This window comes from Lagenorhynchus albirostris, chromosome 1 (assembly GCF_949774975.1).
Source record: "Lagenorhynchus albirostris chromosome 1, mLagAlb1.1, whole genome shotgun sequence".
In the NCBI taxonomy this organism is placed as follows: domain Eukaryota; kingdom Metazoa; phylum Chordata; class Mammalia; order Artiodactyla; family Delphinidae; genus Lagenorhynchus; species Lagenorhynchus albirostris.
The window spans coordinates 135,382,950-135,399,014 of NC_083095.1; the positions used below are offsets into that span (position 1 = coordinate 135,382,950).

At 48.1% G+C, this 16,065-nt stretch overlaps 1 protein-coding gene across 2 annotated transcripts in view; it reads left to right on the forward strand.

Annotated features, from left to right (window-relative positions):
* TBC1D2B (TBC1 domain family member 2B) overlaps positions 1-16,065 on the forward strand; it is an 87,492-nt gene that overhangs the window by 59,556 nt on the left and 11,871 nt on the right. For both annotated transcript variants that reach the window (XM_060155118.1, XM_060155127.1), the window contains exons 7-10: positions 3,125-3,235; positions 4,444-4,637; positions 7,599-8,093; positions 10,631-10,748. In XM_060155118.1, the coding sequence (XP_060011101.1) occupies positions 3,125-3,235; positions 4,444-4,637; positions 7,599-8,093; positions 10,631-10,748 (918 nt within the window). The remainder of the gene's footprint in view (positions 1-3,124; positions 3,236-4,443; positions 4,638-7,598; positions 8,094-10,630; positions 10,749-16,065) is intronic.

The following is a 16,065-nucleotide window of genomic DNA, read 5'->3' on the forward strand; positions in this document are numbered from 1 at the left end:
CTCTTTCATTCATTCATTCATTCAGCCATGTGCTGGGCTTTGTACTCCACACAAAGTATACAGTCTCTGTCCTCCTGGAGCTCAGAGTTTAGTTTATAAAGCACAAAAACAAAAAAGCAGAATCACAACTGTAACAAACATCAATGAGGAAGGGGATGTGTCCCGGTATGGGGTGGCAGTTTAGACTGAGCATGGGCTCTGGAGTCAGACCTGGCTGGGTTCAAACCCAGCTTTGCCACTCATGACCTCTGACCTTGGGCGGGCTGGTTCACCTCTCTGCCTCAGTGTTCATCTGTGAAATGGCGCTTACCTCATAGGGTCTTGTAAGGGTTAAAAGAGGTATTCCATGTAAAGTCCTCACAGGGCACCCGGCACCTCATAGAGTCTTAACTTGCTGTGATCATCATTCTAGAGAAAGAATCCTTTTTTTTTTTAAATTTTTGAATTTTATTATATTTATTTTTTTATTCAGCAGGTTCTTATTAGTCATCTGTTTTATACACATCAGTGTATATACACATGTCAGTCCCAATCACCCAGTTCATCACACCCCCAACTGCTTTCCCCCCTTGGTGTCCATACGTTTGTTCTCTACATCTGTGTCTCAACTTCCGCCCTGCAAACCGGTTCATCTGTACCATTCTTCTAGGCTCCACATACATGCGTTAATATATGATATTTCTTTTTCTCTTTCTGACTTACTTCACTCTGTATGACAGTCTCTAGATCCATCCATGTCTCAACAAATGACTCAATTTCGTTCCTTCTTATGGCTGAGTAATATTCCATAGTATAAATATGTGCCAACTTCTTTATCCATTCGTCTGTCGATGGGCATTTAGGTTGCTTCCATGACCTGGCTATTGTAAATAGTGCTGCAGTGAACATTGGGGTGCACGTGTCTTTTTGAATTATGGTTTTCTCAGAGTATATGCCCAGTCGTGGGATTGCTGGGTCATACGGTAATTATATTTTTAGTTTTTTAAGGAACCTCCGTACTGTTCTCCATAGTGGCTGTATCAATTTACATTCCCACCAACAGTGCAAGAGGGTTCCCTTTTTAGAGAAAGAATGCTTGAGATACATTATCAGGACTTCCTTAGACTGTAATGCAAAGTTTGACTCAAAGACACGGAGGGCACACTGTGGTGTCCTGCTCCCTCGACCCACCTTGTGCTGCTCAGTCTCTGGCCGTCACGGCCCAGTGTATTCTTTTGTTGCCCTCTAGCTCACCTTCCTTCAATCAGCCTGCCTTTTAGTAACATGTTTGTTCATTGTTTCCAAATATGAGAGCTTCAAGACGCCAGGAGAAAGGAGAACATCATGATTCTGATCAGAAAAGGAAGTCTGTAGACCTCCTTTGGGGTTTGACAGCGCCCGTCTTCAATGCTTGTCATGACGTGCGGTCTTGCTGAGATTGAGAAGGTGTGATGCGTATCAGAGCTCAGGTGGGCGTCAGGGGCCAAGCACCTGGGCCAAGAGCGCAGCAGGCCTGGCTCCCAGCCTGACACTTAGTAGTTGTGCAGCCTCCCTGTGGCTCAGCTCTTCACCTAGGAGGTGGAGATGACGAGAGTGGCTGCTGAAGAGTTGTGAGGTTTAAATGGGATCGAGGACCACAGGGCACCTGTAACCCGCAGCAAGTGCTCCGTAGGTGTCAGCGATTAAAGGGACTGTTGGAACATTTTCAGTTCTTCTGTATTTTCAGGGGAGATTGTGTACCGCCATGGTGGCTTCTGGTTTGGAGATGGGGGCATGTCTCTGGACACATCTCTGGGGAGGGGCCATGGTCTCTGTCCTGGGACAGCACAGGTGTCAGTGCCTTTTTTGACCACCCCTGGCCTTCTCTTGGAGCTGTTGTGAACAGTTTCTCCTGTGTTTGAGGGATCAGAAATTCCTTGAAAACTTCAAACAGAGTAGGGGAAGAAGACATCTGTAAAAGACTGAATTTGGTAGGGAGCATTTAGAAATCACTGCCCCAGTTGTCTCAAAGGTTCCCTTTCGCTTGCCTTGCTCAGAGTGTCAAGGGCTGAAGGTCACGTGTGGCACCCGCTTCTGCCAGGGCTGAACTTTTAGTTGGACTTGGCAGAACGTGTCACCAGCTTGTGATGTTCTCTTAAAAACAGAAAGTAAATGTGGCAAAAGTTAACAATTGGCAAATTTAGGTGAAGGGTATATTGTGTTTATTGTACTTTTCTTTAACGTTTTCATAAGTTTGCAATTTTTTAATGTAAAAAAGTTGAGGAACATGTTCTCTTAGGTGCCTTGTACATTGTAGGTTATAGGTATTCATTATTAAGTGTAATTCTTTAGGTAAGGGCTTTGTGTATGTGTGTAGCCTCTTCCACATAAACTGGATACGTAAAAATGAGAATCTACAGAAAATTTGTTCAGTTTCTCTAGTTAAAAAACAAAATGAATGTAAGGCATTACCTTTTGTACCCAATGAATGTGGGTAGATAAAATATTTGCATAGATTTAGGACATAAGTCCTACTTACTTTTCCTAAGGACAGGTGAGGAAAATCTCCACCATTAAATAAATTTATTTCCCCATCTCCTTCATTACAGCAGTAGTCCCTGCCTACCTTCTACTGCCAAGGGTAGCCGCAAAGTTTAATCAGAAAGTGTCTAGGAATCAGCTTTCATTTCCTTAGAACTTGTTCTAACTTAGCAGGGCTATTTGATTGGTGAGGCAGCAAAATATTAATTATATTGAACAGGGGTCCCCAACCCCTGGGCCACGGAGTGGTATCGGTCCATGGCCTGTTGGGAACCAGGCCGCACAGCAGGAGGTGAGCAGTGGGCGAGCGAGCGAAGCTTCATCTGTATTTATAGCTGCTCCCCATCGCTCGCATTACCGCCTGAGCTGCACCTCCTGTCGGCATTATGGTGAGTTGTGTAATTATTTCATTATATATTGCAATGTAATAATAATAGAAATAAAGTACACAATAAATGAAAAGTGCTTGAATTGTCCCAAAGCCATCCCCCCACCCCCCGGTCTGTGGAAAAATTGTCCTCCATGAAACTGGTCCCTGGTGCCAAAAAGGTTGGGGACCGCTGATATAGCATAATTAATCAACATTCAACCAGTGTGAATTGATGGACCTTTTTTTTTGCAACAGGATAATCTACAGGGGTACAAAACGCAAAATAAATTTCTGAATAAGGAAATCTTGGAACTCGCAGCTCTACGGAGAAATGCAGAAAGAAGAGAGAGGGATCTGATGGCAAAGGTGGGTCAGGAAGGTTATATTCTATTATCTGGTGGGAGGTATGATTCAGAAACCATTTAAAAATGGACATGCTTTAAAATCAGTTCAACCCACATGCTTGGAGGGTGTGGTTATTGATACCAGATTATATTTAAAGTATATAAAGTGCATAGCACTGTGTTTAGTTTCACTTCGTGATGAAGGCGAATAGAAATGTCCTGAGAGGTGGCTTTTATTCACACATATAATGAAGTTTACAGAAAAAAAATTAAATACAATTCTAAGGTTATTTGGATCTTGATTTATGCTACTGAGTTGTGTGACTCAGTTTCTTATCTATAAATGGGGATGGTGAGGGTGATGCCCCCTCTGTGAACCTGATAGGGTTGGTTTGAGAGTTAGATGTGACTGTGGGCGGGAAAGGGCTTTGCAGGGTGTAGAGACATCACAGACTTTCCAGTTACGATCAAATGAAGCTCAGAGACACTGTGTCAGCAGCTGTTGTATGCCTCATATACCTTTTGAACAGTCCTCAGAACATCTTCCCAAACCTTGTTCTTGCATGTTTTCCAGGGGTGTATTGATTTGTCTGATAAGGTAGCAGATGAGAGCTAGTTCTGGGTCACAGCGTCCTAGGAAAGTATTGATGTTGCATGGGATGGCTGCTTGGGGCTCGTGTCCAAGTGGCACTCAGCTTGACCTCAGGAATGGGTATGTGGCCTGGTTTCTGCTGCTCACCTCAACCCTGTCCAGAACTGATGTGTGTGTTGACATGCAGAGGCCTTATTACCAGTACTTCTGTGTCATACCCCCTAGAAGGAAGATGGGGCCCATGTGGGCCATTTAAATAAGACAGGTGGCCTGTGGCATAAATTCATCTCGTCTTTTTTTTTTTGCGGTACGCGGGCCTCTCACTGTTGTGGCCTCTCCCGTTGCGGAGCACAGGCCCCGGACGCGCAGGCTCAGCGGCCATGGCTCACGGGCCCAGCCGCTCCGTGGCATGTGGGATCTTCCCGGACCGGGGCACGAACCCGTGTCCCCTGCATCGGCAGGCAGACTCTCAACCACTGCGCCACCAGGGAAGCCCCATCTCTTGTCTTTGATACAGTCTCTCTCTGGCTCACTTGCTAGTGGTTCTTGGCTTGTCATTCTTTGATTGCTTGAGGTACTTAAGGATTGCTCTTCCTGTGTCTCTGTCTAATTGGAGGTAACTACCATATTCTCTGTAGTATTCCAGCCTGGAAGCCAAGCTCTGCCAGATAGAAAGCAAATACTTGATACTGCTCCAAGAAATGAAGACACCAGTTTGCTCAGAAGAACAGGGGCCTTCTCGGGATGTCATAGCCCAGCTGCTGGAGGATGCTCTGCAGGTTGAGAGCCCGGAGCATCCGGAGCAAGCATTCGTTAAACCTCATCTCGTCAGGTAAAGGTGCTAGCGACTGTTGGGGATAGTGGGACCCATTTCTCAGGCCCCTCTTTCAACAGCAGTAGCCATTCATTGAGAACTTTACACAATTCTCCGTGTCTCGTTTGATGCTCATGACAAGGACTGTCCAGTCATTAGAACAGATAATAGTCTTGCTGTAATAATCAAGTAACAGAGCTGGGGTTCAGCCTAAGTTTTCATTCCAAGACCTTTCCGCCATGTACCGTGCCAACATGGGTGGTAGCCAGTCCTGCTGCAAGAGGAGCCCGTCTTCCTAGGAGTAGAACCCTCTCCAGAGACATGGCTGCACCCATGGGTAGTTTGAAAGCCAAGGGGGACCCTAAGTGGAAAATTGGGTCTTCTCTGTAAGGGAAGGACACTTGGGTAACCTGATTCAGTGCTTCAGAACTCATTGAGGGTCTGATACAAGCCGTGGACACCCTTGGCCCCAAAATGCAGTTGGACACACACACAGTATTGCATATACTTTTCAGAAAATCATGGAGTGTGGAAGCGTGTGATGGATCTTGGACTAAGAACCTTCATATCCTAGTTTCTTAAAACTGAGATTCATGAACTACTGGCTCAAGGAGAAATCTGCAAATCCACTCAGTCCGGTCTCCTCCTGTCTCCGCCCCCTTGCCCCTCTGGCAGCCCTGTGCCTAGGCCCTGCTCGCTGCTGTGGCTCAGCTTCTCCAGCCCCACCCCTGCCCCGGGGGAAGCCTGGCTTCAGCTTGACCCACTCTTTCCCTTCTCTGCGCTTACAGCACTGGCCTGCCTTGTCCATGTTACTCAGTCGACAGGTAAAACTGTGCTTTCAGATTGCGACCAACGCAATTGTTACAAAACTCTTACGGAGGCCTGTGTGCCGGGAGCCGTGCCAAGGGCCTTATGTGCAGGCTTGTATTTAACGCAGCTCAGCCAGGCAGATGTTTTTATCCTTGCTCAGAAAATGCTGAAGCTGAGGTTAGGGAGGTGATGTAACTTGCCCAGGTCACACAGATGGTGAGTGGCAAGGACGTGGCCCCAGACTGGGCAGCCCCATTCCCAGGCCAGGAGCGCTGTCTCCATGCTGTGCGCTTGTGCTGCGTCCGCAGTGGCGGGGGGACTCCCGTGAGGGCGGCCTAGCAGTCTGTCCTGAGGGCACCACGTCTTCTTCCTGCTTGTGTTTTAGGCTCTTACTATTCATGTTGTATCTTTTCAAACTTCATGTATGACTAGAACAATAGCTGTGTATATTGATTTACTTTGAACTTTTCATTATGGAAAATTTCAAACATACAAAGTAGTAGATGGAATCATATGATAACCCCCATATGCAACCTGTTACCCAATAATTTAGCAATTATTAACATTCTGGTAATCCTGTTTCTTTGTACCATTCCCTTCCAAAGTTTTTTTTTTTTCCCCCCTCTGGAATATTTTAAAGCAAGTATCAGACATGTCATTTCAGCTTTAAACACTTCAATATGTACCTCTAATTGAAGACATGTTTTAATATGCTAATCCTACCATAGTCATACCTTTTTGCAACTTATTTCTTTCAACATTGTTTTCTGAAATTATACAGGTTGATTACGTGTAGCTCCTGAGAATTTTTTTTTACCTGCCTCACAGCTTCACATTTTTATTCCTTCTCTCATGGTGAACACTTAGAATGGTTCCATTTTTCCTTGTTACAAACCGTGGTGCAGTAAACATTGTGGTACGTGTATCCATGTGTCCGTGTGTCTGCGTGAGAGAGTTTCTCCAGGGTGTAGGCTAGAAGTGGAATTCCTGACCTATAGGGAATTCATATCTTCAGCTCTGCTAGATCTGATTTCCAGAGTTCTTGTACAGGTTTACACACTCAGCAGCAGTGTGTGAAAGGCCTTTGTATTGGTTTCCTATGACTGCCATAACAAATTATTGTTTTAAGCCAATAAGTTTGTTATACATATTTATTATGCAACAGTTCTGTCGGTCAAGCAGCCCAGCATGGTCTTGCTGGATGAAAGTCAGGGTATTAGCAGTGCTGCGTTCCTTTCTGGAGGTTCTAGGAGACAGTTTGTGTCCTTTCTTATTCAAGATGTTGGCAGAATACAGTTCCTTCTGGTTGTAGGACTAGGTCTCTGTTTCCTTGCTGCCTGTCAGGTGTGGCCATTCCCAGCTTCTGGAGGCCACCTGCATTCCTTGGCTTGTGGCCGCCTTCTTCCATCTTCAAAGTCAGCAACCGTGGGTCCAGGCCCTCTCCCACTTCACATCCTTCCTGCCTCCTCTTCCTTTGTCGTATCTCTGGTCCACTCTTCTGCCTTCCTCTTCCACTTTAAGGGCTCCTGTGTTTACTGTGGTCCCACCCGGCTAACCCAGGATAATCTCCCCGTCTTAAGTTCTGTAACTGTAATTCCACATGCCGTAACGTGACATATTCACAGGTTCCAGGGACATTTTGGGGGGCCATTATTCTACCTACCACAGCAGAATAATTCTTTTTCTTTTTAAGAATTAAAAAGAATTCTTAATTCTTTGTCATCCCTAATGTCTTACAAATGTTTTCTCCCTTGTCTTTTCACTTTTTAAAACATTTTTTGAGCATAAGTGTTATGGATGTGTATATGTAGGCTATATAAACATACATGCACATGTATATTAATGTAGCCAAATTTATCAGCCTTGTATTTGCAGTATTGCTTGTATTTTCTTTTGTGCTTTTCACATTTAGCACCTCAGCCATCTAGAATTGATTATTTTCCTGTATAGTATCAAGGAAAGATCTAATGTAATTTTTTCCCATATAGATAGCCAGTTATTCTCACCCTGTTTAGTGAGAAGTTTATTATTTCCTCACTGAGTTGAAATGCCTGGTCATATATCAAAATGCCATTTACACATGGGTAGATTTCTAGGTTCTCTTTTCTGTTTCATTGGCCTTTTTGCCACATTGCATCATTTAATTTTTCCTTTTGTTTTTCTCAACAGTGAATATGACATTTATGGGTTTAGGACTGTCCCAGAGGATGACGAGGAAGAGAAGTTGGTTGCCAAAGTCCGAGCATTGGACCTGAAGACTCTCTACCTCACAGAAAACCAGGAGGTTTCCACTGGCGTCAAGTGGGAAAACTATTTTGCGAGCACAGTGAACAGGGAGATGATGTGCTCTCCAGAATTGAAGAACCTGATCCGCGCGGGCATTCCACATGAGCACCGTTCCAAGGTGTGGAAGTGGTGTGTGGACCTCCACACCAGGAAATTCAAGGACAGCATTAAGCCTGGTTACTTCCAGACCTTGCTTCAGAAGGCTCTGGAGAAACAGAACCCGGCCTCCAAGCAGATCGAGCTGGACCTGCTGCGGACTCTGCCCAACAACAAACATTACTCGTGCCCCACCTCGGAAGGCATACAGAAGCTGCGCAACGTCCTGCTCGCCTTCTCCTGGCGGAATCCAGACATTGGCTACTGCCAAGGTCTAAACAGGTGGGTGCCTGGCCCACAAGGGCTCCTCTCTGCTGTTAAGATAACTTGTAGCTCCAGGCGCTGCCTGACAGCCCCCTCCCCTCCTGGTGAGCCAAGAAAAACCAGTCTTTTAAGGGAAATAAATATCAATAGCTGCAGTAAGCTAGTTTTAATTATGCAGTATCCCCAATGCTAGAATAATTGAGAGAAACAGACATGCTTTTGGAAAGTATTGGGTTGGCCAAAAAGTTCGTTTGGGTTTTCTGAATGAACTTTTTGGCCAATCCAATATTAAGAACGCCAAAGTCAAACTATTTGGAACAACAAAATGAGAAATCATTTTGATTCCTTGTTGTTCTCATCACACTCAGGTTTTGATCAGAAGTTTGCTATCATTCATTTATAATGCTTGATGTGAAAACAAGGCCACTGCTTGTTTATACAGGATCTTTGTCAATCAGGAGGTTGCCCCAAACAATTTTTCAGCTGGTTAAACCTAGCCCTTGAAGAGCCCAAACTTGTTTTTTTTTTGGATGAGAGCCTTCTGCAGGTCTGGCATACAGGCAGAGGACACTGAAAAGCCTCTCCCCTTCTCTAAATGATCCAGGCTCCTCATTCCGAGCTGAGCTGCACCGGGATGAGGCCACGGGAGGTACTGAGGTCTGTTCTCCATGGAGCTGCTCCCCATCACTGGACTTTGAGTGCTTGTGCCTGCTTTTTACCTCCTGTCTGTCTCTTACCTCGCTGGTGCACTTCTGCTGCTGTCATTAGAGTCCTTTTATATTCCTCTGTGTAATCAGAGTAGGTAACCAAGCTTGCTAGAAATATGGAGAAAGAATGAAGAAGCTCCGTGTGCCACCTTTAGCAGTTCTCCTTAAGTCAAGTGCACGCACTGAGTTTTGAATGCTGAAGTTTATTCTGGCAGCTCATGGGCCTTTTTAATCCTCATCTGTGCTGGATACTGACCTCCAGATAAGGGCTATCTATTTGCATCTGAAATGAGAGTATTGCAGGAAGAAAAGCTTTCAAACTGGAATGTTAGTTGGTTAAGACCTGAAACCAGTGGTTTCCAGGAAGTCATGGACAGGGTGCCCTCTCTGGGCCCTGAAAGTAAAAGGGACTGTGGCTGCTCCTCGATGGTCCCCATTTAAAAAAAAAAAGCCTGTAAATAAGTTATTGTCTAACAAAGCAGCCTTGTTTTGCTTAAATGCACAGTTCACATTGTATACTCAGTCTAAAAATTCCTGGAAGCTAAAAACCTCCGAAACTTAAGGGATCTTGGCGAGGACTCGAGCATGCCTGTTAGGGGTGCAGTAGCACCCCATTTATCTGACATTGTCATGGAATCAGCTGTTCCACACATAAGGAGACTTTCCAGAAAATTAAATCTTTCTCCGTACCATCACCATTAGGACCTCTAAATTTTAACCGTTTTACTGGACTTCTTTTCTCCACATTATTTTGTACATGAGAACAGAACTGTGAACCCAGAACTTCAGCAGAAGAATGCTAGCCTTTCCTCAGTGATTCAGGCCTGTCATCTGGAACATCAGTTAACTAAAAGTGAGGTCGTCAAAGGCTCTGCTCTTTTCAGTCTCTCTACCGTTTCTCCTGGCGTCCGCAGGTGCTATGCATGTCCTGGTTTTCTCTCCCTGTCCATCTCTACCTGTTGTAACCTTTCTGCTCTCCATCCCATTCATGCCTACTCAAGGCATCCCCTTCCCAGTTCTTTTTTTTTTTTTTAACCTTTTGAGATTTCATTATAATCTTATCCAAGGAAGAAAACAAAAACAGATTCTGAGAAGCGACTCTGGGGTTTTCCGTAAGTGATGCGCAGAAGCTTTCATGTCGCGAGCAGAGCTTCTTGGATATGTAGAGGGGGGCTTTCCTCTTGCCTCTTCCTTTTCAGCCTTCTGCCCTGAATGCCCGCTCGGAGCCAAACCTGGGGTTACTGGATGAGTAACCTCTCAGTGGTGACCATGTAACTAGCCAGACCCAAGTTTCCATTGTGAGTGACGTAACAGGTGATACACACGGTCCCCTTTCCCACCCCACGTGTGTGCCGTGGATGCAGTTCTTTGAGAAAGCCCCACCGTAGTGATTCATTTGTCTGAAGCCCCGTTTCAAGTAGACTGGTATCAAGAAAGTTGTTTTTAAACCATCATGTGTTCTTTTCCCCTTATATTCACCCCTGGATTTTTTGTGCATAAAAGGATTAGTTGGAACTTCTTGAACAAAAAACTCGAAGAATTAGCTGCATTAGCAAAAATCTTATCGTGAAAACATTTTAAAAAATGAGGCTGGCTGCTCATTGGGAAACAATTTCATCATCTTTAAACAAAACCAAATGAAGGAATGTGGATGTAGCTTTGCTTCTCAAACTAGGAAATGCCACCCTCGCCAAGGAACACTCGTTTAGTGTTCTTTCTTGGAGAACTAGAAGTTGCTGTGGCCGTGAGAGAGTGCAGCATACTGCAGAGGCCTCTGTGAAGACGGGCCGTGCTGCCCGGGTCTGGGCTAGGAGGCTGGCGCTCACCTTGTTCTCCGTTTGCTTGTAGATTGGTGGCAGTGGCCCTCCTATACTTGGAACAAGAAGACGCTTTCTGGTGTCTAGTCACCATAGTGGAAGTTTTCATGCCTCGAGACTATTACACAAAGACTCTTTTAGGATCCCAGGTACTTCTAAAAATATTGTGCTTCAAGTCAAAAACCTGTAGAATTAGAGCTGAAATGTGGCCTGAATTAAGCCTTGGTGGGGGAGGCTCCATGTGTGTGGACCCCTGAACAAGGTGCACACCGAGGCTGGGCCTGCCCTGGAGACTGGGCTGGGCTGCTTGTGAGCAAGTGCCAGGTCAGGCTCACTTAGTGCCCTGGAAGCCAGCAGAGTGATTGCTACATCCAGAGAGAAACAGACCAGGCCTGCAGACCTGCTCTGTGGTCACTGCTCAGCACTGTCTACCCCGGGCTCGGCCTGCCTGGCCAGCTAAGTCACGATCCAGGGGTGCCTGGGGAGCTTGGTGTGTTAGCTTGGGTTCTCCAAGAAGTGGAGACCAAGGCAGAAGCAGATGTGCCAGAGATTCTGAGGAAAAAGACCTGTGAAGGATCTAGGGGAGGGACTGGGAAGGCCCCGTGAACCCCCAGACCAGGGGAAGGAAGGAAGGTTTGGGTAGGTGGGAAAAATCCCAGCCTACTGTGAGGTTCTGAGAAAGTTTCGGCCAGGCCCGTGTGGCGTCCTCAAGCCAACGTCACCTGTTCAAGGTGCACACATCTCAGTGGGAACGGGCTGCATTAGTGCCCTCCCTGCTCACTCACTGGCTGGAAGCAGCGGGGGCGACATGGCTTCTGTAAACAAATGTGGTGATGGATCCAGAGGGGCAGCGCTGGGGCTGTCAGTACCGCCCACAGCAGGAGATGTAAACAAGCACAGTTCATGCCCACCACGCCTGGAGTCTGAAGCCAGGGGGCGGGTAGGATGATGTGGGCTGGGAGAGTCCAGGGGTTCTGTCTCCACTTGGGACAGTCCCGACCCTGGACCAGACCCTTGGCCGTTGCAGCCCAGGGCATCTCTTCCCTCTGCTGGGCTGGGGGTGCTGCCGTGACTGGCTTCTGTAATGGCCTTTCCCTGCTTCCCCACTGGCAGCCCTCTTCCTGTGTCTGACATTTGGTCCAGTCCTGCCCAAGAGCCTTTTTTTCTCTTGACCGCAGCTGTGCCTGTCTGTGCTCGTTGCATCCTCTTCTCCAGGTTCGTGCCAGTGCTTGGCCTGCCTGCTCACAGCCACTCCTTGCCCTCACTGCTCTACTCCTGTCCTGACAGCTGGCCCGCAGGCTGTCTCCCAGCTCCTGTGTCGGCCAGCGGAGGAGGGCGCGGCAGCTGAAGGCAGTTTTCTCCCTCTCCGTCCTGGGTACTGCCCCTTCCGGTGACTGTCTCCTCCGTGGTGCCAGCTCCTGTCTGGCGGGTTCTTCATGCCAGCGGGGGCCTCCCTGCTCCAGCCTGGGGATGGCTTCCTGCCCTGGCCTCTGGACTGCCTCACTATCAACTGTTTGGTTTCTCAGCTTTTCCGTCACCAGTGTGACTGTTGCCCTGGGTAAATCCCTGTTATAAATGTTTAGCGTGGCTTCTGTTTGCCGAGTTGAGCCCTGAATTTTACTTTCTATTTGCATTTCTGCCTCTGGAGGGATCCTCATTACTGCCCTCTGTTACCACCTGTACTGCCCCCTCACCCGCTAGTTCCCCAGGCCAGGAACTCGAGTCAGCCTGCACCACTCCTTCCTCTCTCTCTGTGTCCCTGGAGTTGCTGTTTCTGATCACTGCCACCGCCTGACGGCTCTTAGATTCGTTCTCTCATTCGCTCCTCACTGTTAGGTCACCATCCTCTCTCCTGCATCACTGCAGTTGCCTCATCTCCTCTCTTCCTGCCTTCACTCACCCAGCCCTTCTGTCCGCCTCACTCACAGATTCAGCCACATCCTCACCAGCCCCCGCGCCCACCCCCCGCCTTCCGGGCAGAGCCCAGCCTCCTTCCACACCCTGACCTGCCCGTTTGCTGGGCTGCTGGGAGCGCAGCATGCCCTGTGATGGGGCCCTTGTCCTCTGGTGGTACGCCATTCTCTGTGTACTTTTGTACACAGTTCCACTACCTAGATGGCATTGCCCCGCTTACCTCCCTAGAAAGCTGCTGCTCAGCCTGAGCTCACGTGCCCCTTCCTCTGTGATACTTTCCCGCCTTCCCAAAGCCGACTTCAGAGCCCGCTCCCGTTCCCACTGCTCTGGCCCAGGCCTCGGTGACGGTGGTTATCATCCTGGGTCGTCCTGCGTGCTTGCTTGTCTTCCAGCTTAGGGGCTGCAGCCCTGTCTTTCATTTTAGTGTCTCTCGCACCCAGAAGTGAGTGTCTGAATTCACGTGAGCTCTTTGCCCAGGGAAAGGGAGCCCCAGCCCGTTGCTAGCAGCCACACAGCTGCACAAAGCCATGTGAGTGGAGGTATGGTTATCCCCATTTTACTTGGGAGAAAACTGAGGATCAAATCCACTAAGCATCTTGCCTGAGGTGCCACCACAGAGAGCCCAAGCTGGGGTTTGGCCTCAGACATCTGTGGCTCTGGGCCCAAGCTCTCCCCCTGCCCCGCCACTGCCTCTTGGAGTGCTGTGGGAGGACGGCAGGAGGGTGAGCTTTGCCCTTCCTGCAGAGCGGGCTTTCCTTTGGGTTCCTGTCCCAGCTACATGGATGTCACCTGATCCCGGAGAAGCCCATCTGGTCTCCCTGTGATCGCTTCACTTTGCTAATTAAACTAGAGATTAGTTTTTGTTAAGATAGTGGGTAAACTAGTAGGAAATGAACAGCAGCGGGAAGAGGCAGCTGGCACAGTCAGGTGCGAATAAAGAGGTCAGTAAAGAAAGTTTTATATGTTCATGGACACCTGGAAGCTAGTAGCTTCAAAATTTCAGGTGGGGGCTTCCCTGGTGGCGCAGTGGTTGAGAGTCCGCCTGCCGATGCAGGGGACACGGGTTCGTGCCCCGGTCCGGGAGGATCCCACATGCCGCAGAGCGGCTGGGCCCATGAGCCACGGCCGCTGGGCCTGCGTGTCCGGAGCCTGTGCTCCACAGCGGGAGAGGCCACAACAGTGAGAGGCCCGCGTACCGCAAAAAAAAAAAAAAAAAAAAAAAAAAAATTTCAGATGACTCAGTGTTTCTGAATGAGAAAAATGAAGCACTGATCTTTCTTAGTTCCACTGAGGTGTGGTTGAGCACATCAGTGCTCGGTGTGCTTGGGCTCGGGGTTACATGGCCGGGTTGGAAGACAGGCCCTGTCCTGGAGCTGTGGAGCTTGGCCACATCACTTAACATCTCTGTGCCTCAGTTTCCCTGTCTGTAAGATGAGTGTCATATTCTCCTCTTATAGAGTGTCTGAGGTTGAATTCAGATGATGCATTAGAAGAGTTTAATATGATTAGAACACTGTAAAAACTCAATAAAATTATTATTAATAGTGTTATTACAGGCAGAAGGGGAAGACCTATTTTAAGTATGTGAATTTAAGATAAAATTTGCCTCACATTGTCACATCAACATAAATGTAAACTCTAAAGAGACATTTTCCCCGTCTTTAAGGTTTTTTAAAAAAATTTTTGGTTGCATTGGGTCTTCGTTGCTGTGTGTGGGACTTCTCTACTTGTGACGAGCGGGGGCTACTCTTGGTTGTGGTGCGAGGGCTTCGCGTTGCAGTGGCTTCTCTTGTTGTGGAGCACAGGCTCTAGGTGCACGGGCTTCAGTAGTTGTGGCGTGTGGGCTTCAGTAGTTGTGGCTTGCGGGCTCTACAACGCAGGCTCAGTAGTTGTGGCGCACAGGCTTAGTTGCTCCGTGGCATGTGGGATCTTCCCGGACCAGGGATCGACCCCGTGTCCCCTGAATTGGCAGGTGGATTCTTTTTTTTTTTGCGGTACGCAGGCCTCTCACTGTTGTGGCCTCTCCCGTTGCGGAGCACAGGCTCCGGACGCGCAGGCTCACCGGCCATGGCTCACGGACCTAGCTGCTCCGCGGCATGTGGGATCTTCCCGGACCGGGGCACGAACCCATGTCCCCTGCATCGGCAGGTGGACTCTCAACCACTGCGCCACCAGGGAAGTCCCTCCCCCTGACTTTAAAAGTAATCGATGCTGTCTGAAGTTAGGTAATACAGAAATATATATTAAGAAAATGAAAAATCACCTGTTATCCTACCAGCTTGAGAATCACAGTTAGCATTTTGATATATTTACTTTTTACTTTTTCCCAATACATTTAGGTATCCAAATTGAGAGACTGATTATCCTGGCTGGTTCACGTGACAGCATGAGCATTTTCTCATACAGTTATATAGTTTTTAACCATCGTATTTGGTGGCTGTAATATTCCATTGGGTGAATGGACTTGAGGTATTTAACCATTCTCCTATGATGGACATTGCATAAGGCCACTCTTAAAATGCGGATGGCTTTGTGTGTGCAGTCAGCCCCCAGCGCTGTACTTTGCGAATCGCTGTCAGCTGCCTCCTGCCAGAGCCCAGTGCCTGAGCCCCTTAACGCTGCGCTGCAGTCCAGATGCTCAGCAGCTTCTCCGTCAGTTCAGTGCACATTGTGCACCAGGACCTCGCTAGGCGCTGAGGACACAGAGATGAATACAGTCATTCCACGTCCTCTTGAGCTGAGAGGGGCTGAACAGAGGCCCGAGCAAGTGTCCCTGGCAGCCTGCCCCACGCCAGCCATCTGCCAAGCACCCGGCAGCCTCGAGAACAAGACACCATCTGCCACCTACCTGGGAGGAGAGGTGTGTGCCTCGTTCTTCTCCCATTTCAAGGCCAGCTGACTGGTCCCTTCCTCTCAGGCACTTTCAGCCCAGTCCCTCTGGGCAGAGTGCATCACATCGCCATCTCTTGGTCCAGTGGTCAGCTGTCTGTGTCCCTTGCCCGTTTATAACCCCTTAAAAGTAGCACCTTGTCCTGTTGTCTCTTGTCCCCAGCCCTGGCCAGTGCTAAGCATGAAGTGTGTGCAAATATGTAGTCATTGTTTAAATGTTGAGGGATGGAATAGCAGCAGCAGAAAAGAAGACCCATCACTAGTGAGTGATGCTGACCCTGCCCAGTGGGAGGAGCTGGGCCTCCAGGGAAGCTGACCGAAGAAGACGTCCAGGAGTGGCCTGTCAGAGTGGCTACCGCACATGCATGCGTGGGATGCTTTTACGACTTGCCTTTCAGCTGTTGGTCCACCTGTCAGAATTTTACAGAGGTGGGAAGTGGATGTGGGTGAGAAGGTGAGAGGCTGATACTTTTTGCACACTATGGGATGGTTTTATAACTTAAAAAAATAAATTTATTATTTTTGGCTGCACTGGGTCTTCGTTGCTGCACGCGGGCTTTCTCTAGTTTCGGCGAGTGGGGGCTACTCTTCGTTGCAGTGCACGGGCTTCTCATTGCGGTGGCTTCTCTTGTTGCAGAGCACAGGCTCTAGGCACGCGGGCTC